This window comes from Phacochoerus africanus, chromosome 2, assembly GCF_016906955.1.
Source record: "Phacochoerus africanus isolate WHEZ1 chromosome 2, ROS_Pafr_v1, whole genome shotgun sequence".
Lineage (NCBI taxonomy): Eukaryota > Metazoa > Chordata > Mammalia > Artiodactyla > Suidae > Phacochoerus > Phacochoerus africanus.
This window is the reverse complement of record NC_062545.1, coordinates 67,213,685-67,238,118: the sequence shown is the minus strand read 5'-3', so window position 1 is coordinate 67,238,118 and position 24,434 is coordinate 67,213,685. Positions and strand designations below refer to the sequence as shown.

At 40.0% G+C, this 24,434-nt stretch overlaps 1 protein-coding gene across 1 annotated transcript in view; it reads left to right on the top strand.

The window, feature by feature from the left end:
- SIM1 (SIM bHLH transcription factor 1) overlaps nucleotides 1-24,080 on the top strand; it is a 74,627-nt gene extending 50,547 nt beyond the window's left edge. Inside the window, exons 11-12 of the mRNA XM_047761579.1 lie at nucleotides 20,391-20,793; nucleotides 23,060-24,080. Of these exons, the coding sequence (XP_047617535.1) occupies nucleotides 20,391-20,793; nucleotides 23,060-23,790 (1,134 nt within the window). The 3' untranslated portion in view covers nucleotides 23,791-24,080. The remainder of the gene's footprint in view (nucleotides 1-20,390; nucleotides 20,794-23,059) is intronic.
- The last annotated feature ends 354 nt before the right edge of the window (nucleotides 24,081-24,434 follow it).

The following is a 24,434-nucleotide window of genomic DNA, read 5'->3' as shown; positions in this document are numbered from 1 at the left end:
CCATGTGCACTTGAGAAGAATGTGTATTCTGTTGCTTTTGGATGAAATGTCGTATAAATATCTAAGTCCATCTGGATGAATGATTCATTCAGGGCCTGTGTTTCTTCACTGATTTTCAGTCTGGATGATCTGTCCATTGCTGTAAGTGGGGTGTTAAAGTCCCCCACTATGATTGTGTTATCGTTGATTTCTCCTTTTAAGGTTGTTAGCAGTTGCCTTATATATTGTGGTGAACCTATGTTGGGTGCATAGATATTTAAAATTGTTATATCTTATTCTTGGATTGATCCTTTGTTCATTAGGTAGTGACCTTCCTCATCCTTTAAAATTTCTTCCTTTTAAAGTTTATTTTGTCTGATATGAGTATTGCTACTCCAGCTTTCGTTTGATTCCTATTTTACATGGAATATTTTCTTCCACCTCTCACTTTCAATTTGTATGTGTCCCTAGGAGTGAAGTGGGTCTCTTGAAGACAGCATATATATGGATCTTGTTTTTGTATCCATTCAGCCAGTTTATGTCTTTTGGTTGGGGCGTTTAGTCCATTCACATTTAAGGTAATTATTGATATGTATGTTCTTATTGCCATTTTATTAATTGCTTTGGATTTGTTTTTGTTGCTCTTTTTCTTCCCTTCCCTTGTTCTCTCCTCTTGTGATTTGATAACTATCTTTAGTGTTGTATTTGAGTTGATTTTTCTTATTTTTTTGGGTATCAATTTAGATTTTTGGTTTGCAGTTATTCCAAAGTTTTGATATGAGACTTTATACATATACGAGAATGTTTTAAGTTGTTGTTCTCTTAATTGCAAGTGCATCTCCTGTGTCCTACATTTGTAACCTCCTCTTCTCACAATTTCTGATTTTGGTGGCATAATTGTGTATGGATGTTTTCGTGTCTTTACTGTATATATACCTTTACTGGTGAGCCTTGTTATTTGTGGTATTTTTGTTTCTGGTTGTGCCCTTTTCTTTTCTGCCTAGAGAAGTTCTTTTAGTATTTGTGGTAAAGCTGGTTTAGTGTTGCCGAATTCTCTCAACTTTTGCTTAATCTGTAAAGCTTTTGATTTCTCCTTCAAATCTGAAGGAGAGCCTTCCTGGGTAAAGTAATCTTTGTTGGAGGTTTTTTCCTTTCATCGTGTTAAGCATATCATGCCACTGCCTTCTGGCCTGCAGAGTTTCTGCTGAAAAATCTACCGATAACCTTATTGGGGTTCCCTTGTATGTTATTTGTTTCTTTTCCCTAGCTGCGTTCAATATTTTCTCTTTGTCTTTAATTTTGGTCAGTTTGATTAATATATGTCTCAGGGTATTCCTTCTTGGGTTTATTTATATGGTACTTGTTGTGCTTCCTGGATTTGAGTGGGTGGTTCCTTTCCCATGTTAAGGAAGTTTTTGGCTATTATCTTTTGGAATATTTTTTCTGTCCCCTTCTCTCTTCTCCTTTTGGCACCCCTATGATATGGATGTTGGTGCATTTAACATTGTCCCAGAGTTCTCTGAGACTCTCTTCATTTGTTTTCAATCTTTTTTCTATTTTCTGTTCTGTGTCCATAATTTCCACTAATCTGTCTTCCACCTCGCTTATTTGTTCTTCTGCCTCCTGTATTCTGCTGTTGGCTGCTTTTGATGAATTTTTTACTTCAGTTATCATATTTTGCATCTCTTCTTGCTTAAGTTTTATATCTTGTATCTCTTTGCTCAGTGTTTCCTGTAAGATATCCATCTTTGCCTCCAGTTTATTTCCAATGTCTTGCATCATCTTCAGCATCAACAGTCTAAAGTCTTTTTCCTGGAGGCTGAGAATCTCCTCATCACTTAACTGATTTTCTGGGTTTTTTCCTTTCTCCCTCATCTGAGTTATAGTTCACTGTCTTTACATTTTTATAGGTTTTTGGTGTGGTGTCCTTTTTGCAGACAATAGAGTTGTAGCCTCTCTTACTTCTGGTGTCTGACCCCCTTGTGGCTAAGGTTAGTATGGGGACTTTCTGTAGGCTTCCTGATGGGAGGGGCTGATGCCTTCCCACTGGTAGGTGGAGCTTATTCCTATCCCTCTGGTGGGTGGGGCTCAGTCTCTGGATGGGATTAGGGGCTGCTGTGTGCCTGAGGGGTCTTTAGGCAGTCTGTTTACTGATGCACAGGGCTGTGATCTCACCTGGATTGTTCTTTGCCCTGGGGCTTCTCAGCACTGATGGATGGGGCCAGATTTTCCCAAAATGGCCACCTCCAGAGAAAGGCATGCTGCTGAATATTCCCAAGAGCTTTTCTTCCAATGGCCTTCCCCCACAACAAGCCACATTCTCCCCTGTTTTCCCAGGAGGTCCTCCAAGAACTGCAGTCAGGTTTGATCCAGATTCCTATGGAGACTTTGCTTTGCCCTGGGACCAGTGCACGTGAAAGTCTGTGTGCACCTTTTAAGAATGGGGTCTCCATTTCCCCCAGTCCTGTGAAGCTCCTGCACACAAGTCCCACTGGCCTTCAATGCCAGGTGCTCCGGGGGCTCTTTCTCCCAGTGCCAGATCCCCACATGTGAGAATTTGATGCTGGGCTCAGAGCTCTCACTCCTGTAGGTGAGTCTCTGTGTACCAGTTAGTTTCCAATCTGGGGCTTCCCGCTGGGAGGTATGGGGTGTTTATATCAAGTAATCGCCCCTCCTACCTCTTGAAATGGCCTCCTCTTTGTCTTCTGTGATAGGATATCTTTTTTAAGGTTTCTGGTCCATTTGGTTGAAGATAGCTCAGCATTTGGTTGTAAATTTTGTTGTTTTTAGGAGAGAAGTTGAGCTCCAGTCCTTCTATTCTGCCATCTTAATCTCATCCAGTTCAAAATCTTTGAATTTGTTCATATCATTTCTTATTGGATTTCACATATTAGTCTTTTTTTTTTTTTTTGTTATTTCTTGGGCTGCTCCCGCGACATATGGAGGTTCCCAGTCTAGGGGTCCAATCGGAGCTGTAGCCACCAGCCTACACCAGAGCCACAGCAACGCGGGATCCGAGCCGCGTCTGCAACCTACACCACAGCTCACGGCAACACCGGATCATTAACCCACTGAGCAAGGGCAGGGACCAAACCCGCAACCTCATGGTTCCTAGTTGGATTCATTAACCACTGCACCACGACGGGAACTCTGATTTCACATATTAGTGATACCATGTAATATTTGCCTTTGTCTGATTTACCTCATTTAATATGGTAATCTGTAACTCCATCCATGTTGTTGCAAATGGCATTATTTTGTTTTTTATGGCCAAGCAATAGTCCACTCTACATATGTACAGTCTTCTTAATCTGTTCTTCTCTCTAATGACATTTAGGTTGTTTCCATGTCTTGGCTATCATAAACAGTGCTGCAATGTACATTGGGGTGCATGTACTTTTATAATTACCAAGGTACACATCCCTTTATTTCATGTTTTATATGTTACATGTAATACTTGACCATCGACAACAGCAAAAATTTTAGTGTATCTTGAAAAAAGTAAGGTTATTTTCTCAGAAATTATTATAGTATACAGACTTGTTTATATTTTCTGGCCATGTCTAAACTTCAGATGTCTCCTCTTCTATAGAAATATCAGATTATTGAAGTGGACCTTTATGGTCTTTTTAGATTGTCTTCATAAGTGATATTCTGAGTATTATTATTATTATTATTATTTTTTGCTTTTTAGGTCTGCACTCGAGGCCCATGGAAGTTTCCAGGCTAGGGGGTGAATTGGAGCTACAGCTGCAGGCCTGCGCCATAGCCACAGCCACAGCAACTCAGGATCCGAGCCACATCTGCTACCTACACCACAGCAACGCTGGATCCTTTACCCACTGAGCAAGGCCAGGGATTGAACCTGCATCCTCATGGATATTAGTCATGTTCATTTCCACTGCGCTGCAACCGGAGATCCCTCTGAGTATTATTTTAGAAAACACTTTGCTCAGTAAGATGAGGCCTCTGTGTTACAGATTTGTACTTTGATTTAAATATCTTGCATTTAAATATCTAACTCTTGCATTTAAATATCTGCTATGTGCACTAAAATGCTAAAGGTAGGTCTTTGAGGAATCTTGTCCATGTCCCTGGTCTCACTGGAGAGGCAAGACTAACATTTCAGAGAGGAATTGTAAGATGTGGTTGTTCATGGGACCTCTAGGTCTAGCATCTGCCTTTTCATCCCCTTGGTACCTGGTTGAGGGTGGGGTAGACACGGCATTTGCTTCCCCACTAATCAGCTTCTTTATTCTCTCACATTTTCCTATGACTACCCTGCTTCCTTATCCTCACTCAACACATGGGTTTCAGGAGGAACCCTGGACCTTATGTGTAGGCCAGTGAAGTCTGCTATAAAGCACACATATATTTGCTAAGGGAATGTGCAGGGTAAAGGAATGGTCTGATTATGGGCATCTGCAGAGAAAGGTGACATTTTAGGAGATATAATAGAATGGGTGATAAGATAGGTGGTAATGACAATGGTGCTAGGCAAAGTGGTTGTTTCTAGGACAGTCTACCTGCCATTATAGGGAATTTCTTTGTCTTTCATGCTTGGGAGCATCATGGTATAATACAATGGTAAAGGTAAGGTCGGTATTTATGGTAGATAAACTAGGTGTGTGGAATTAGAAATAGGGCCATAGGATGATATACTTTTTTGCTAAGTAGCTTACTCAAGTGGGAAAATATTTTTTAATTTTTTTTAAATTAAATTACAGTTGGTTTACCATGTTGTGCCAATTTCTGCTGCACAGCAAAGTAACCCATATATATATTTGCTTTTTAAAATATTATTTTCCATCATGGTCTACCCTGGGAGATTAGATATAGTTCCCTGGGCTATACAGTAGGACCTTGTTGTTTATCTATTCTAAATGTAATAGTTTGCATTAACAGCATCTTAAATATACTGTTTCATTGGTGTTTACTAGAACATACAATATATTGTAATAACATATCATGTAAAAGGCATTCCCAATAGTGAGAATCTAATGATAACAAATCTCACAAAAATTTAAATAAACAGATGGCTGTGTTTAATCATACTAGATTTATAAGTTGGGCAGCAGGACTTTATTGAATAAGAAAAGACTAATGAGAAGAAAAAATGAGAAACAGTGGCATAAATGAGGGAGCTGGAAGGAGACTTTGCAAAAATGAGAAGATGAAAAGAGGAAACTTTGGGGGCAGTAAATGGGGACCCTAAGATCCATGAGGACGGGAGATGCTGCTCTTGATTACAGATTGCTTTGGGCACCCAAAGCCCTTAGGACGTATTGACTGAGTTGGTGAATGAATTGATGGAGGACCCCACCAAGGTGAAGGTGATAAGATAGGTTGGTAAAGAAGCAGTGGTGAGATGAGATGACCTGGATCCACAGCCATTCCCCAGGGGGCTTACAGCTTCAGTGGGGGAGAGAGACATGCAAACAGGTAATTGAAACATAGCATAGTGTGTCTGTGATAAAAGCCTGCAGTGGCAGTGGTGGCAGCTGTGGTTGTGTGTGTGTTGAGGGCTCACCTGCCCTTCCAGCACTGGACTGACAGTGAGAGAACCAATGGCTTCTAGGCTTAGAGACTTCTGTGCCATGGGGAGTTTCTAGCATGTTCAAATTTGTTCTGGTTTGCAAGGTTTACAGGGTACTTGCAGCTTGAAAGTTAATAAAACCCTGAAGCCCTTGGGTGCCCCCTCAAGGACCAGACTCAGGCTCCATCTCCCAGTTGTGCTCTCCGCCCCACCCCCCCACCCTCACCCATTTACCCTTCTTTCTCCATTGCCCATGTCCCAGGAGCTTCCTTGATCTGGAGGACTGCAATGCATTTTAATTTTCTCTCCACTTTGGGAAATTTTCCTCTCCAGTCTTCTCTGCTTCCCAGATTGACCTTAAAAGATCACTGATCATGTTAGTATTTGGAGACTTGCCACAGTCCTAGCCGTCACTCAAGGTCACCTATAAGTGGGTCCTAAATTACCTGAACCTTGTGATCCAGCCAGACTTCTTTGCTCACTCTTTGCTGAAGGCCTTGTCCTTTCCTACCTCCATGCTTGTGCTTAGCATTTATTTCTGCCTACATTGCCTCAATTTTTCAAAATTCCGTCTATCTTCTAAGGCCTGAATGGAATGCTACTTCTTTTATGAAATATAACTGAGTTATATTTCTCCTTTGGGCCTTTAGAATAATCTATCTTCTACTGCCTTCTAAATATGTCAGATCTCCTCTCTTGGACAATAATGTCTTAGAAAGTAGTAATCATATCCACTTAATACCCAGCTCCCACCTCACCCCAGCATGTGGTACATTGTCCTCCACACATTCACTCACTAAATGTTAATGAAATGAATGAATGGATAAATAAATATGTTAAGCAAGTATGTGGATAAGAGTCCCACTGTAGCGCAGTGTGTTAAGGATCTGGTGTTGCTGCAGCTGTGGCATAGGTTGCAGCTCTAGCTCAGATTGGATCCCTGGTCCTGGGAATTTACATCGTGGGTGTGGCCAAAAAAGAAAAAAAAAAAACTATGTTAGTTGCCTCTGGAGACATAAAAACCACTAAAGAGAGAAAATATTTTACTACTATGGAATTTATAATCTACGTAAAGGGGTAAAAGATACACATGCAAAACAACATAGGGATGGTTTCACAAATGCAAAATTCTGCAGTAAAAATCAAATACCTACCACTGAGGAGGAATTAGATGTGGTGGAATCCAGAAGCTTTTAGAACTCTATGCAATATTCTGTAATAACCTATATGGGAAAATAATCTGGAAAATAATGGATATATGTATACTTATAACTGAAACTAACGCAATATTGCAAGTCATCTCTATTCCAATAATTTTTTTTTAAAAGAGTAAAGCTTGGAACAAGCACTCAGAACCATGCACATCCTGTCCTGAGGTAGGCTTCCTGGTCTCCGAGTCTTCCCTGTCATCTCCAGCACAACAATGGAGAGATGTGACAACTGGCATTTTCTCTGTGAGCGTTTTGGTTGCAAAATAATTGCCTTGACATGAGTGTCTGTACAAGAAATGCCATTTGGTCGGTCTTCCATCTCCGGGACCTGTTGTTGTTATGGGCTCATCCCTAGTTCCATGCCCACTTCCCATTATCAATAGACACTTTCCTGATCACTCTCTTACTCCTTTAATAATCTGTGTGCATTTTTGGTGCTGTACCTTTTGTAGTGTTATACTCTAGGATGCATAGATTTCTTCCATAAGAAAGGGAAAAGTCTCTTAAAATTTTGGTTTCTTTGTTTGCATTTTGATCTTTGGACACAAAAAGTCTTGTGAGGGTCATGTTCCTTCATGATGCTTCTTGACATTTAGCTGCTCGTCTATCCAATCGCCATTGTCTTTGTCCAGCTCTAGGCTCTTCGGAACAGGACATGACTTTTAGATTGCTTCATCAGCCTCCTATTCTTTTAGTCTTGATTGTTGCTGCCAGACTAAGCTTCCTGAAATATCATTTTCATCATGTCGCCCCCCTCTCCCGCCCCCTGCCCTGACTTAAACACCTACAGAGGCCCTGTGTTGAATATAGTATGAAGTCTCATCTCCACGGTCGGCCCAAGCTATATCTTTGCCTCTGCTGGCCACCTCCAACCACCCCACAGAGACGTGGTCTGCTGTGTACTCGCCCCAAGGACACCTTTCCTGCTGAGCTTCTTAAGCCCTACACCCACCCACCAAAACACAGCTGCAGCCCACTTCTCACCATCACAGATCCCTGGCTGTAAGGCATAATTCTTGTTAAACACATCTCTGTTTCATAATGTGGATGGTTTGTATCTAGGGGAGAGTTAGTGTCAAAAAAGAAATTGGGCAGCGGGCAAAGCAGCTGTGCTAAATCAAATGCAAAGCCCCTGCTTCTGGCTTAATGGAAATGATGGCTGGAATTTGCGATTCTGCTCCACAGCTGACCAGAAGAGAAGAGAGGAATGGCTGAATCCAGCATCAAAATGTGCCCAGGGAAATTTATTTTAACAAACCTATAAAAACAAATTTTCATAAAATGACAGTGAAATTAAAGAGAGCAAATGAGTTATTTGACAGTTCTTGGTGGAATTTGACCCAGTCATAATGGGAACTTTATAGGGTTAAGAAAGCTGGATTTTGATACCTTTGTCTAAGAAATTTAGATATCTTTAAGTCTTTCATCTTTCAAAGATTTTTTAGGAAACTCCGTTATGCGTGTTGTGGTGCACTGAATTGCAGTATTTTCCTGGAAGATCAAGGTCTGGATGTATATTGTTTAATAGATAGTTTATGCTCTTTTAGTTTTCCTCATTGTTTTAATGTGCTTGGCTTAGAAGATGAAAAGGTAGATCCATCCTTCTATTTACAGATAATCATTCGAAATTAAGTCAGTAAAGGGCCTTCAAATTTCAATTTCTTTTTAACAAAATTATAAATCTGATTGATCTCTTTCAGCATGCAGAAGGCTGGTAATATGCCGGCCAATCTTTTGGCCCAGTTCTAGGACACTGCCAAGAGCAGCTTTGTTCAGACTCAGAAAAAAACCAATGGAAGACCAGACAAAGCTGTAGTAAGGGCTTGGAGCAGGTGGCACCACCTGCACCCATCTAATTCAAGCCCATCTAATCTGCCACTTATATGTGAAAAATCAGAGAGTGAGTCAGAGTATCAGTGAAAAGATGGAAGTGGTTCTGGCTCATGCTCAAAGCCCATCATGGAAGAAGATTACCATTAGACTAGTGCTACCGGTCCTGGAAACCCAGGATCTATCCCATGGGATAGAGGCCTTTCTGTATTATCTAGGCAAGTTGGGATATTCTTGATTATGTACAGCTGTGTATGCCAGAACACTAAAGGGCTAAATTAAATGTTTATTACTGTTTAAAATCTTCAGTGCAATGAAGATGCCTGCCAGCCTTTAGGACTTTACCTTTGGATTTACAAAGGATGTGGATTGTGGATTTCATGGTTGGGAACAGCTCTCTCCATATGGAACCCTATAGGAGATTCCTTATAGAATTACACCGGAGGAAACCCAGCCTCTGGTTCCGAGTGCTGATTCCCTTCCAGCTGCACATCACCCTGACAGCTAATGAGATGTCGACTATGGTTACTTTCTGTGAGAAAAATGAGTGAAACAAATCCCAGGAACATTTTTGTAACTGTGGGGGGTGGATTAAGGGAAGGCCCATGACATTTCAAAACACATTTGAGGCATATTAAAAAACTTCCCATGTTTCTACTTTATGAACTATATTGGGAAACTACAGGTATGAAAGATTTCTCACCAAAATGTTCTTTGAGCTAAAAACAAAATTGGGTGAAAGCTAAAAATAATGCCACAATAACTAACACTATAAGTGGGGCAAATCCAAAAAACAATGAGTGAAAATCTTGTGGAGCCATTCTTAAAAATTGATTTTGAGAAGCTAACAATTTATACCATTTACTAAAATAAGAGGAGAATGGGCCAAAATATTTAAGTTTTTTTGATAATTGAATTTTGAATTAGTATTTGCTTTCTAATTATTTGTAGTATAAATGGAAATATTTATTGCTCAGTTCTGCTAGTGAAGCCAATCTTGACTCTGGAATGTGACTCAAGATTGATTTTTTTTTTCTTTTAAAATATGCTCTTGAGTTTTTTCTCGAAGGTTTTCTGAATCTTAACTCTTTTGGAGCTATATGTAATTAAACTGCTTTTCATGAAAAATTTCATAAGGATTCTTTTCCAATGCTAAATATTTGTGAGATGTGTAGAAATCACATCATATTTAGTGTTTCTTCATGTATAGTCTATACAGAATTATTCTTGCTGTTGGTTAATGAGACAATAAATTCGAAATGAAATAGCAGCAGAGAAATTCTACCTACCACTAGTAGGCGTTCAGGAACGTAGCAAATACTGTCTACTTAATAACCTCTTAGCAGTTTCATTTAGTTATGATTTCTAGGTAGTAAAATTTTTCAAGTTGGAAACCGACTCTGTTATTTGACTGCTATTTAGTTACACTATCACAGGCAAGTGTTTTCAGTCAGCCTCCCAGATTAGCAAAATCAGTTGTGTAATTGTCATTTTAAAATGCATTTGATTTTGACGTTAGTTTTTCTCTTACCCTTATGTTTAGCCTTGAAAAAACCCCTGGCAATTTTCAGTGTGTGTAAGCCAAAGCCATTCTTTATAGTAAACACAACTCCTCTTCGAGGGCAGCATCCCCAGCAGTGGGGGTTATTTTAATGGACATGCTGTATTACTTTAATCTAACCCTTTTACCATCTGTTCTTCCCATAACAGTGAATGAAAAAAAAGGACATATTTTATGTTTCAGGGTTACATTAGTAAAAAGTAAGATAAAAGTGATTTAAAAGCATGCATATGTTCTTAGTACAATGCAGTCTGCATCTGTGATTTTTTTCTCATGGTTCAGACACAAATCAAGAGGAAAGCTGCTCAGGCCTGATAGAGTGAAAGTTTTTCATGGAAAACAGGACTTTACCATAAGAGGGTCTCTCTCTATATTTTATGGCTAAAAATGATAAAAAAAAAACCTCAATGAGCTGCCAGAATAAAAATAGATAACTGTAACATCTATTGTGGGAACATCTGGCATTTTTCCTGACTTGGCTTGTTGCTGCCACATTCAGATGAATGCAGAGCACCTGTCTGGAACATGCTGTTGAGGCAGGAATGATGACTATTATCAAAAAGAAGATGTCTGTGGTGTGATTGTGGTGGGACAGCTCTTCAGGGTTGAGAGGACATCGCCAAGGCTGTGCGGAACTGGTCTACTAGAGGGTAGAGGTTGGAGAAAGCCCCCTTTGTAAGAACACGCTCGGGGACCCGAGATCCATTACTGCTCAGTGGGTAGGACACTGCTGCTTCTGTTATCTAAGTACCTAAGTCTAGATGAGTCCGGGATCCTGGAAAGAGCAATGGCTCTGGAATTGCATCTCTCCTCTCAAACTTCATAAGCATGTGAACTTGGGGCAGGGTTTGTTTGTTTGTTTTTGTTTTTTAAGCTTCATTTGCTGCATCAGTAAAGGAATTAATGATAATTTTAAGAGGTGAGCATTATTTATTTATATATTTTTTATTGTTATTTCCCCCAACATACTTTTTTTTTCCCCACTGTGTGGCATGGGGACCCAGTTACACATACATGTATACATAATTTTTTCTCCCATTGTTGTGCTGTGTTGTATCTATTCATAGTTCTCATTTCATTATCAGTATAGGGACCAGAGCATAGCAGGTGTTTGATAATAGCAGCTATTAGCTATTATTGTTGTTCCAGGCATTAGTTAGCCTTTGCAAATCATATGGTAAATTGCCTCTTAGCCATAGTTCATTTTCCCTTCCTGAGTAGCTACAGTGTTAAAAGAAAGTAAGAGTTCCCTTCTTTGAACTCCTAAACTCTATTGTTTTTTTCTTTGTTCAGGCCTTTGCCATTTGCTAACTTGTGTTAAAGTTCTGTGCATTATTTATGCCCCTCCTACTGCGAACACCTTGAAAAAAGGGCTGTATTTCTCATATCACTTGGCACACTGCCTTGCAAATAATAGGTACTCAATAAATATTAGAATGAATCATAGAATGAATTATTATAAATCGTTCCCATTGAATGCATATAAAGCCCCAACAGATGGTTCAGACCTTTAGACTGAGACTAGATGAGGTATCAGTCTCTTCTAGAAGGAATGATTCTTTCATGAGCCTTCAATCTCAGAGGTGAGCAGGGGCATGTGGCTGTCAACTGACATCCTTTTTTTGGCAGGCATCCAAGCTCTTTGCTGGTCAGCTTTAGCCATCTTTGGTGGGTGGCATTTGGTTTCATGTTTATTTATTCATCTGACTCATTTTTAAATTTATCAACATGATAGCCTGTTTTGAAAATTAAATTTTAAATAAGAAATAGAGGTAAATTAAGGTACAGAGTATTCACATAATAACAAATTTTCTAAGAAAGAAAAACAGGTTTCAGCAAAATTAACCAAAAAATAGTTTCAGTGAAGTTTCTTTAATCTTTGATGTAACCTAGTTGAAATTGAGAATGGAATCATTTAGTTTCTTAGCTTTAAACAGAGGAGAAAGTGTTGTTACATTTTCAAAAGAAGATGAGCAAATGTTCTTGGGCTCCTAAAACATAATTTTGTTTTTTGGAAATAGTCTAGATGTCCACAATTGCTGGAAGAACCTTTACTGGGTTGCCATATATTCTAATCCATCATGAGTCCCACTCTCTCTCCACCCTTAAAACAGATATTTGGGTCAAAGTTTAAGTGATAAGAATCTTTGATACAAAAGGGCATTTCAACTTTTAAAATCAGAGCATTTGGAAGAAAAAACCCTAGTGTTTAGGAGATTTGCTAGTGGCCTGATATCTTTTTGTAGGTGGGATATTTTCTTTCTTTTTAAAAAATTTTTATTGAAGTATAATTGATTTACAGCATTGCGTTGGTTTCAGATGTACACAAAGTGATTCAGTTATATATACATATATATACTATTTTTTAGATTATTTCTATCATAGTTTATTACAAGATATTGAATATAGTTCCCTGTGCTATACAGTAAATCCCTGTTGCTTATCTGTTTTATGTATAGTAGTTTGTATCTATTAATCCCATATTCCTAATTTAGCCCTCGCCTTCTCCTCTCCCTTTGGTAACCATAAGATGGTTTTCTGTCGGGAGTTTCCGTCGTGGCGCAGTGATTAACGAATCCGACTAGGAACCATGAGGTTGCGGGTTTGGTCCCTGGCCGCACTCAGTGGGTTAAGGATCCGGCGTTGCAGTGAGTTGTGGTGTAGGTTGCAGACGCGGCTCGGATCCCACGTTGCTGTGGCTCTGGTGTAGGCCAGTGGCTACAGCTCCAATTAGATCCCTAGCCTGGGAACCTCCATATGCCGCAGGAGCGGCCCTAGAAAAGGCAAAAGGCCAAAAAAAAAAAAAAAAACATGGTTTTCTGTCTCTGAGACTTTTTCTGGTTTGCGTATGGATTCATTTGCATTATTTTTTAAGATTCCACATATAAGTGATATCATATAATATTTGTTTTTCTCCGACTTAATTCATTGAGTATGATAATCTTTACCTCCATCCATGTTGCTGCAAATGACAGTATTTCATTCTTTTTATGGCTGAGTAGTATTCGATTGTACTTCTTAAATTTTCTTAAATTTCAGTAAGTTTCACCATGTAGGAATATTATAAACAGCACTTCTGACCACGATGAGCAATAAATAGAAATTAAAAACAATATTTTTCCACCTGAAAAAAAAACTATTAACTCCTGGGGAAAATTAAAACAACACTGAGATAGCATTTCTTAGTCATCAGACTAACACAAATTCAAAAGTTTGACAGTACATTGTCACATCCTCTTAAATCAATCATCTATTGATGGGCACTTTGTTTCCATATCTTGGCCTATTGTAAATAGTCCTGCTATGAACACTGGGGTGCATGTATCTTTTTTTATGGTTGCACCCTGGCAAATGGAAGTTCCCAGGTTAGGAACTGAATCTGAGCTGCAGCTGTGACTTATGCCACAGAGGCAGCAATGGCAGATCCTTTAACCCACCCTCCAGGTCTGGGATCGAACTTGTGCATTGCAGTGACCAGGGCCGATGCAGTCAGATTCTTAATCCATTGTGCCACAGTGGGAACTCATAATTTCGAATGAGAGTTTTTGTTTTTTCCAGATACATACCCAGGAGTGATATTGTTAGGTCATATGGTAGTTCTTTATTTTTAGTTTTTTAAGGAAATTTCATACTGTTTTTCCTAGCGGCTACACCAATTTACATTCCCACCAACAGTGTACAAGGGTTCCTTTTCTCCATAAGGGATGTTGGTTTCTTTATCCTTTAACAGATGTTTTATCTCTGATATGTTTGTCGGATGGGACCGAAAATATGCCCTCTAGATAATACAGTCTAGGGGAAGAATAATTTTTAAAAGATGGTGATATGATAACTATTCCTCCCAAGTGAAAAACATTAATCAAGGACCTTTACATGATACACACATATCTATAACATTTGCATTTTTAAGAGCACTTTGAAACATATTATGTATTTGATCTTCCCCACAATCCTATAATGCAGGTAGTCTGTTCCTATTCTTCAGATGGAAATATCAAAGCCCATGGGAAGTGATCTTTTGTACAAGTCATATTGGATGATAGTAGATCACGGTTCTCCCATATTTGAGTTGAGAGCTGTTTCTACTGGAATCTCTAGTTGATAGCATTAAATTACATTTTTATTCACAAAATATTAATCATAAGTAATGAAAACAAAGGCATTTAATTAAATTATCGCTTTATTAGATAATGTCTTTATTTTTTCAGAAAAATGTCTTTTTTTAAAAAAATGGCCTTATCTGTAATCATTCTATAAATATAAGTTTGCTATATAGGTTTTTTTTTAATTTTAAAATGTTTATTTCAAAATGATTTCATACATAAAGAAAAGTTGCAGAGTTCCCATCATGGCTGAGCCGAAACAAATCCGACTAGGAACCATGAGGTTGTGGGTTTGATCCCTGGCCTTGCTCAGCTGGTTAAGGATCCGGCGTTGCCATGAGCTGTGATGTAGGTTGCAGACGAGGCTCGGATCTGGTGGATCTGGCATTGCTATGACTCTGGCATAGGCTGGTGGCAACAGCTCTGATTAGACCCCAGCCTGGGAACCTCCATGTACCGTGGATGCTGCCCTAAAAAGACAAAAGACAAAAAAAAAAGAAAGGAAAGTTGCAAGGACAGTATTTTTGCCTCCTAAACTTAGGTTCACTACATACAATGGATGCCTCTTTACTTAAACTTCAATGTGTATTGCTTGGTGTAATGGTTCCTTAGAAGTGGGAAGTTGCAGTTTTTGTTAGATATTGCCAAATTCCCTCTATAGAGATTGTATCAATTTGCATTTCCACCACTGATATGTGGGAGGGAATGCCTGATTTCCCATAATCTGTCTAACAGTGTATTGTTAAGCTTTTGAATTTGTGCTAGTCTGTTTTAATTTTTCCCCAGGAGTTAACAGTTTTGTTTTTTTTTAGGTGGAAGAGTTTTTTTTTTTTTTAATATTGTTCTTAATTTTTATTTGTTATTCAGAGGGGTCAGAGAGTGCTGTTTATAATATTTCTATGTAGTGAAACTTACTGAGATTTTCTTTGCAACCTAATATTTAATCAATTTTGATGATAAGTCATGTACACTGGAGGTTTATTCTTTATTATCATCATGTAAAATTTGATATATAGCCATAATATTTATGGTTTTGCTTTTTAAATCTTTGGGCAACTTTTCTTATTTTTAAAAATCTACTTTACTTCTCTTATACTAAGAGTGGCATATTAGTATTTTATTATTAGGATATTTCTCTGTATTTCCTATAGTTTCAGCTTTATATAGATGGTATTACCATGCATAGACAGAAAGATGGCAGAAAAACAATGCTTTTAAGCAAAAAAACCCCGACATGATTAGATAAGAATTTAGAAAGATCTCTGAGGTGGGTAGGTTCTGGGAACCCCCAACACCAGGCCAGGTTTGGGGTTTCTGGGGCTCATTTGTTTTTCCTCTGTCAGGAAGACATCAGAAGGACTAAAAGCAGCTTGGTGGTTTTCAGGTGCTGGAGAAAATAGGGAGTTACTCTTCAATAAGCAGAGAGTCAGTTTAGCAAGATAAAGAGTTCCAGAGATGGGTGGTGGTGATGGTTACACAGGAATGTGAATGTACTTAATGCCACTGAATTGTACACAGAAATGGGTAAGATTGAAACTTCAGTGTTATGTGTATTTTACCACAATTAAAAATAATTTTAAAAAGAAAGGGAACAGTTAAAGAGGCTCTGGAAGTAGGGAAAAATACTGCTATTTTTTAAAAATACTGTATGGGTTTTTACATGAATATAATTTTCATTTATCTGGAAAAAGCATCCAGGGTTGCATGTAGTTGTTGCACATTTAGGATTTTTTAGAAACTGCTAAGCTATTTTCCAGAGGAGCCATACTATTTTACATTCCCACCAGCAGTGCATGAGTGAGCCAGATGTCAGCATTTGGTGTTGTCACTATTTTTTATTTTAGCCAGTTTAATAGGCATGTGGTGGTATTTCACTGTAGTTTGAATTTCCATCTCTTTAATTGCTAACATGGTGTTGAACATCTTTTCATGTGATTATTTGTCATCTATTTACCTATTGGGCGAAATGTCTCTTCATGTCTTTTGGACATTTTAGTTTTTTATTGTTGAGTTTTGGGAGTTCTTTATATATTCTAGATACTATCCTTTGTTGAATTTCTGGTTTGCAATTTTTTTTTTGTCTTTTTGCCATTTTCTTGGGCCGCTCTCGAGGCATATGGAAGTTCCCAGGCTAGGGGTCTAATCAGAGCTGTAGCCACTGGTCTACACCAGAGCCACAACAACGCGGGATCTGAGCCGCCTCTGCAACTTACGCCACAGCTCACGGCAACGCTGAATCCTTAACCCACTGAGCAAGGGCAGGGACCGAACCCGCAACCTCATGGTTCCTAGTCGGATTCGTTAACCACTGAGCCATGACGGGAACTCCTGATTTGCAAATGTTTTCTACCTGTCTGTAGTTTGTTTTTTGATCCTTTTAACAGGGTGTTTTTCAGAGCAAAGATTTAATTTTGATAAAGTCCAATTTATCACATTTTTCTTTTATGCATTGTACTTTTGGTGTCAAGTCTAAGAACTCTTTACCTAGTCCCAGGTCTTGACGATTTTTTTCTGTTATTTTTTAAAAGTTTTGTAATTTTACCTTTTACATTTAAGTCTGTGATCCATTTGAGTTAATTTTTATTTTATATACGTTATGAGACATAGGTTGAGGTTCACTTTATTTTTGCCTATGGATGTCTAATTACTCCAGCAGCATTTGTTAAGAAGATTGTCTTTCCTCTACTGAGTTACTTTTTGTACCTTTGTCAAAAATCATTTGCGCATATTTGCATATCTCTTTCTGGGTTCTCTATTTTGTTCTATTGAACTGTGCATCTATTTGCCCATCAACACCACACAATTGTGATTACTGTAGTTGTGTGGTAAGGTTTGAAGTTAGGTAGACATATTCTCTCACTTTATTCTTTGTTTTCAAATTGTCTTGAATAATTCCAGTTTCTTTGCCTTCTGTATAAATGTTATGTGTATTCTGAAGTTTTCTATCTTCTTTCAATCACTTTCTCTGAATCAATTTCCCTTTACTTTCTCCAAACAATTTTGTTTTCTTACATGTTTTCCAGCCTTCCTTCAACTCCCCTTTGTATATTTCCATTCAAATCTATTATTTTCACAACTTGTGGTTTATTTAATTTCTCTGAACTTGGTCACTCTTTATTGTTTTTTTTTCCTGTTCTGTTGCTGTTGGGTGTTTGGTTTCTTTGTTGGTCATTTCTTAGTTTTAAAATATCTGACTTCAGGTGTGTGCACACCTGTGTCTGTGTTTGTGTGTCCAAATAACTGTTGAGAGCACTTACTTCAGTATGGAATGTTGTCTTACAATTTTCTGTTATTTCATGGTTGGTTATTTGATGACAATTTTAATCAGCTGAGATGTTTGTATTTCCATTTTCATGTTTGTTGGTAACATTCATTCGCTGGACGGCACAGGTTGCATATATTGCCTGGCTACCTCCTGCCTGCCCTCTCTCTTTCCTCAAATACTTAATGAACATCTGAACTGTTTCAGATCACAGTACCAGGTTATGGTGTTAACAGAGTGTGGTTCATAAAGGGTGGGTGTGGCTCACAGTTTGGTGCACACAGGTTCATATTTATAGGCCTTCTCCTTAAAAGCAAAGGTTTGCGGCTAGGCTTTTCCACAGTACCTCTAAAGCAGTGGGGGGAGGGGGGCACCCCAGCTTCTGCCTGCTCGGAGGGTAGTGCCCTTGCTGCTGTAGCTTCCTAACCATTGACAAGAGGCTTATCTATCAGATTCTTCTTTGGGTGCCCTTGAAATGTATACCTCACATGTGCCAGGTTGCCTTGTGTTGAATTTTCTTTGTCAGCGAAGGATAGAAGGTTCTTCTCTGCTGTGCCAATAGCACTTTTCCATATACACTCAGGGAAGGCTTTTTCCCTCTTAACAGGGCTCAAAAATCTTGACTGGAGTACTTCAGAAATAGGCCTGGTTTATATTTTTATAACAACAAGCAGAGTCTGGGCAATTCCTAGCTTGGAGTAGCACTGATGATCTGACTTTTTCCTAGGCGAGCACATGGATGGTGCTACCAGAGGGCAAATGGGTAGTATTCTGGTCCCCACTCAGTAGGGAGTGAGGGTGGCAACCCCTGCTTGGTAAAAGTGAAGGCGCTATCTTGTGAAAAGCAAGGCTGGTGATCATGGGGAGAAAAGGCGGGTGGCATGTGAAGGTAGTGAAATGGAGCTCAGGGTGCCTTGCTGTGCACATCCTACAGGCCTGCAGGAAAGAAGTTGGATTTTCTATTTTTTTTTCTTGATGAAATACGCTGGTAGCCCATATGGACACTTGTAAAATAATTAAAGTAATATTAGATATGGCCCTGGAGTAATCTTGAACCTGAAATTGCTTAGAACTCTGTCCTGAGCATGCTGCATTTATCAGTGTACTTCTTTTTGTTTTTGTTTCCCTTTTCTAGGGCCGCTTCCCCTGGCATATGTAGGTTCCCAGGCTAGGGGTTAAATTGGAGCTATAGTCACCTGCCTACACTGCAGCCACAGCAACTCGGGATCCGAGCCTCGTCTGCGACCTACACCACAGCTCACGGCAACGCCAGATCCTTAACCCACTGAGCAAGGCCAGGGATTGAACCGGAAACCTCATGGTTCCTAGTCGGATTCATTAACCACTGCACCACAGTGGGAACTCCCTATCAGTGTACTTTGGATTTGCCCTGGAGGAGTCTCTGTACCTCATCTCCCTGGCTCTTGGGGACCCTCAGAGAAACTGCCTGTTTGCACTGAGCTAGGAAGACCTGGGGTTCTTCCTCCTGATCAGGGTGGGCCTGGAGGGAAGGGGAAACTTGCCTTGTCCTGTGAAGGTCTCATCATGGCTCAGATTTGCTCCACTAGCATGTGGCAAGCGAAGAACAATAGTCAAAGAATTTCTCCTTTCTACCCACCACCATGTCCATCCCTCTTTCTTCTTGGGACTAAGAAAGAAAATGTAGAATGGACTTATATGTTGGTTCCCTGAGATTGTAAAGCAGTTCCTGCCACTTTTCTGGAAAACTAACATTGAATCCTTTTTTTCTCTCCTCTCTTCCTTACCACTATTTTCTCTCAAATGTAAAACCATGGTTTAGCATGCAGGTTTTGAGACCACATATATGATGGGGTGGCTGTGACATCTTATTAAAACTCAGTGATGCAGTGTCCTCAACTATACAATGGAAATATTTTTAGTGTCCAGGTGGCTCCAAGGATTCCCTCATGTAATATATAGTGAGTAATTAGCACCTTGCTGGGCATATGGCAACCTCAATAAGTGACATTTATTAATATTATAACAGGTAGTCTCTATAGGGTACCTAGAATTATATTTGGCATTAGGTGCCAAAAACTAGTGGAAATGGTTATATTACTGATTTTAGTGGTTCTTAAGGGCCTTCGAACTGAGCATACCTCCTAGGGAGGTCTGTGAAGCCTTTCCTGTTGTTTTTCAAACACCTGACCAAATACTCTGGCACCAGGTGAGTAATGTGATTCCAACAAGGCACAACCTTGCCTGCAGCTGTGTTGTCTTGATGAGCCTGTGCATATTTGAAGTTTTACTTTGGAAAAGCAAGGAACACATCCCAGCAAATAGGCCTAGTTTACAGGGGACAGATTGAGACTGAACTAGATTAAGCATTTATTGACGTCCTTGCCATGTATCCAGCATGGCTCTCAGAGTTAACAGTCCAATGCGAAGCCTTAGAGCTTATTTTTGTTTTGTTTTTTAAGTGAGAAAAAAAATGTGAAAAGCAAACACGAGTAAAACATGGTACTTTCCTGGACTCTCCCTTTGGCAATGCTGTTTGTCCCTGTGGTCTTGGGCAAATCATTTTACGTCTCAGGGCCTTAGCTTCCCTATCCATATAATGGGTTACTAATATCTCCATGAAAGTGTTTATAAGAATTATGTGGCGTAATTCACATGAAGTACTTCCAGTAGTGCCAGGCATGGGCATTTAGTTCAGTCCCTGTTTGCTGTTATTATTTTTATCTCCTTCTTCTGGAAGTCAAAAGGATTTGCTTTTGAGGTACCATGACTGATTAGGTGATTTGAAGTCAGGGGTGTCCAGCATGGTGCTAGAGTCTTTCTTTGGTGCCTTAGGCGCAATATGACCTTAAGGATGCTTTCGGAGTGAAAAGGCCCCCTTTCCTCCCTTTTATTTTGAAATGTACTTTTCTCACCCTCTCGGTTTCAGTATTCGGGATTTCCCACGGAAAGATCGGAATCTGATCACGACAGCCAGTGGGGCGGCAGTCCCCTGACGGACGCCGCCTCCCCGCAGCTCCTGGATCCCGCGGAGCGGCCGGGCTCCCAGCACGACGCGTCGTGCGCCTACAGGCAGTTCTCAGAGCGCGGCTCCCTCTGCTACGGCTTTGCGCTGGACCACTCCAGGCTGGTGGAGGAGAGGCATTTCCACACCCAGGCCTGCGAGGGCGGCCGCTGTGAGGCAGGCAGGTACTTCCTGGGAGCGCCGCAGGCGGGGAGGGAGCCCTGGTGGGGCTCTCGCGCAGCCCTGCCCCTGACCAAGGCGTCCCCGGAAAGCAGAGAAGCCTATGAGAGCAGCATGCCTCACATCGCCTCGGTCCACAGGATCCACGGTAAGGGCGGGCCCCGCCACTCCTGCCTCCACGCGTTGCGCCCCTGGGCAGATGTATCATATTCGAGGTTTGACGCCGAGATAACCTCCACCCTTGGAATTTATTTATTTTATTTTTTATTTTTTAGGTCCACACCCGCGGCATATGGAGGTTCGCAGGCTGGGGGTCTAATCGGAGCTGTAGCCGCCTGTACCACAGCCACAGCAACGCGGGATCTGAGACACGTCCGCGACCTACACCACAGCTCACGGCAACGGCAGATCCTTAATCCACTGAGCGAGGCCAGGGATAGAACATGCATCCTCATGGTTCCTAATCGGATTCGTTAACCACTGCGCCACGATGGGAACTCCTCTCCTTGGAATTTACAATCGGAAACTCGAACCAATGGGATTTTAAACAACCAAGTCCACTCTTTAGAAGTGCATTCATTTATTCAGCTGATGTTTGCTAAAAACATTTTTGACAGGCAAGTTAACATGATTCCCATTTTAACATTAAAAAAAGTAGACATCAAGATAAAGTGAATTGTTAAGTCTACCGAACTTGTAGTGTGTATGCATTCAAATTTATTGTGTATTATTCTGTATTTTCAAGCTTCAGATGTGGACCTGAGCAGTTTGGGGCTCATTTAGCAGGTTTCCCAATGAGGGCATTGTGGGCGTGTTAAGGAGGCCTATCTTTGTTTTATGGCCCATCACTCACATCACACCTAGTTCAACCTCCCCAGCCCTCTAGGCATTAAATGCTAGTAACGGTCCCCCTCCCCCATCATTACAACAACCCACAGCGTCCCCTGTGTGTAAAGGATGGAGGTGTGGAACAGATTTTCACCTTGGGATTATTCGTGACTTTATAAACACACAGAAATGGGCCCTGCAGTTAAAGCCTTTAGTGTTATTAATACCCCTTTTTGTCCATTTCAGAGTAAACTGGTCAGGAACTCATCTGTCCATTGCAACCTTGGGTCCAGGCAGGTCTTGAAAACCCTACCCATTTCATTAAAAGTCGGTGACACTTAGATCAATCCAATGGCCATAATATTACTCTTATTGCTATGTCACTAGGATGAGAAATGTGCTAGACAGTGTTGTTCTCACCCATAAAAGTCTCCTGCAAATACCAACCAGACACTGACTGTTTTCTGTGAATGATTTAACTTTGTTTCCATTTTTACTTTTTCTGCTTTTGCGTTTCTCCCAGTTTGGTAGACTGGGATTGGAAGCCCAGGGCAAAGGGCAATTGCTTGCCAAGGAAAGGAAAATATTAGAAATAAAATAAGCAAAGGGAAAAGGAAAGCAATGAGCAGTGTGATCCAGGGCTTCTCTGCTGCATTAAGCAGTTTACAGCTTTCACATGTCCCTCTCTACTTCTCTCTTTCTATATTGACTTCAGACTGTTTTGAGAATAACGTAGTCTATGGAATATATTTTGGATGCACTCTTCATCCATATTATATCTCTGTTCTTGGTTCAGAACATGTTGTTGTTATTAACATTTAAACTATTTATTTACTCTTCGCCTTAGATCAGAAGCAATCTAGGCTACAAGAGTTACCTTTATGATTATGCCTAAAACTGAGATTTTTTTTTTTTTTTTTTACCGGTGGGTTTAAGAAGACATTATTTATATTTTTGATTGGGATGACATATATATATTTGGCCTCCATGCACACATATACTCATATATGTGAGTATGTGTACATATTTTTAATCCTCAAATAGTTTAAAAACTAACATTAGAATTTTATGCAACTCTACTTAGGAGACATGTAGCAATTTTAACATTTTAGTTGATTTAGCTGGAATTGAGAAAATAGTCCAGGCTATCATCATCTTCCTCAAACCTAAGTGAAAGTGTTCTCCATCAATTCAATGTAACACTTGCCTAGAAAATAACATAACGACCAAATGCTACACATTTTTCTTCTATTATTTACTGTCAGACAGGTCTAGGGATGTGCATACATGGACAAGTATAAACATACTTAACTATTTTGCTAATTGGCATTTGCAACCCATGAATAACATTTAGCTTCTAGAAATCTTGTTATAAACTTCATGTGCACTCAAAAGCCACTAAGAACTATGAATTCCAGGACAATATATTGACACTGTATCTGTCACGTGAGCCCATGTCTGTTTCAGATATTGGTGCACATTAAAAATGAAAGATATAGGGTTTCCTTTACTAGGAAAAAAAATATACTTACAATTGTGGGAGTGAATTTTGAGACCACTTACTTGTTACTTTTTCTAACTTCTAGGGCGAGGTCATTGGGATGAAGATAGCGTGGTCAGTTCTCCAGACCCTGGGTCGGCCAGCGAATCAGGTGACCGATACCGCACCGAGCAGTATCAAAGTAGCCCACATGAACCTAGCAAAATTGAAACTCTGATAAGAGCCACCCAGCAAATGATTAAAGAAGAAGAGAACAGGTTGCAGCTAAGGAAAGCCCCCTCAGACCAACTGGCTTCCATTAATGGAGCTGGGAAAAAACACTCCCTCTGTTTTGCAAACTACCAGCAGCCTCCACCGACAGGCGAAGTCTGCCACAGCTCTGCTCTTGCCAACACTTCACCATGTGACCACATCCATCAGAGAGAGGGAAAGATGCTGAGCCCCCACGAAAATGACTATGACAACAGTCCCACAGCACTGTCTCGGATAAGTAGTCCCAATTCGGACCGCATTTCAAAATCCAGCCTGATCCTAGCTAAAGACTATCTACATTCGGATATGTCTCCTCATCAGACAGCAGGAGACCATCCTGCCGTCTCTCCAAACTGCTTTGGCTCTCACCGGCAGTATTTTGATAAGCATGCTTACACATTAACTGGATACGCTCTGGAGCACTTATATGACAGCGAAACCATTAGAAACTATTCCTTGGGCTGTAATGGCTCACACTTTGATGTAACTTCTCATCTAAGGATGCAGCCAGATCCAGCACAAGGACACAAGGGAACATCTGTTATAATAACCAATGGAAGCTGATGTTTTTGTAGAATGTTTTGTTCTTTAAGGAGCTCTGAAACATATTTATCATTTACTGCCCCATTACCAGCATTTACAATGCCACAGATTGTTAGAGTGGATAATTTAAGTTACTGGGTATTTGGCATGTGTTCCTGTGAAATCCAAGACAACAGCACTGGCATTCAGGGTTCTACACAGATAATGGAGCTGAAATGAATATACAAATTGCCCCTCTATTTATATGGGAACCAGAATTGATAAGTTTTGAATTGAAAAATACTTTAGATTAAATGAGCATATATACCACATGAAAGTACTGATGGATGGCAGCAATGCATTATCATGATCCAGTAATCTTCATACACACAGAACATTATCCACAAACTGCTGTATATACTTTACATACAGAAATATAGACGCTATACCAGAAATATATCCTGAGTGGATAACCTTCCTTCACTGGCACGTTAAGCATCTTAAAGAAATTCCCATTCCCAAAATAACTAAGAAAGAGAGAGATAACATCTTGTAAACTGGATTCTCCTTTGTGGCTTCAACCATCCAGCTCATTTGGTTCAGGCATAAATTAGGGAAATGGCTCTGGATATGATACGAGAATGAGTTTTCACCTGGTATCCATTATAAGCAATCAGGAAGTGGTG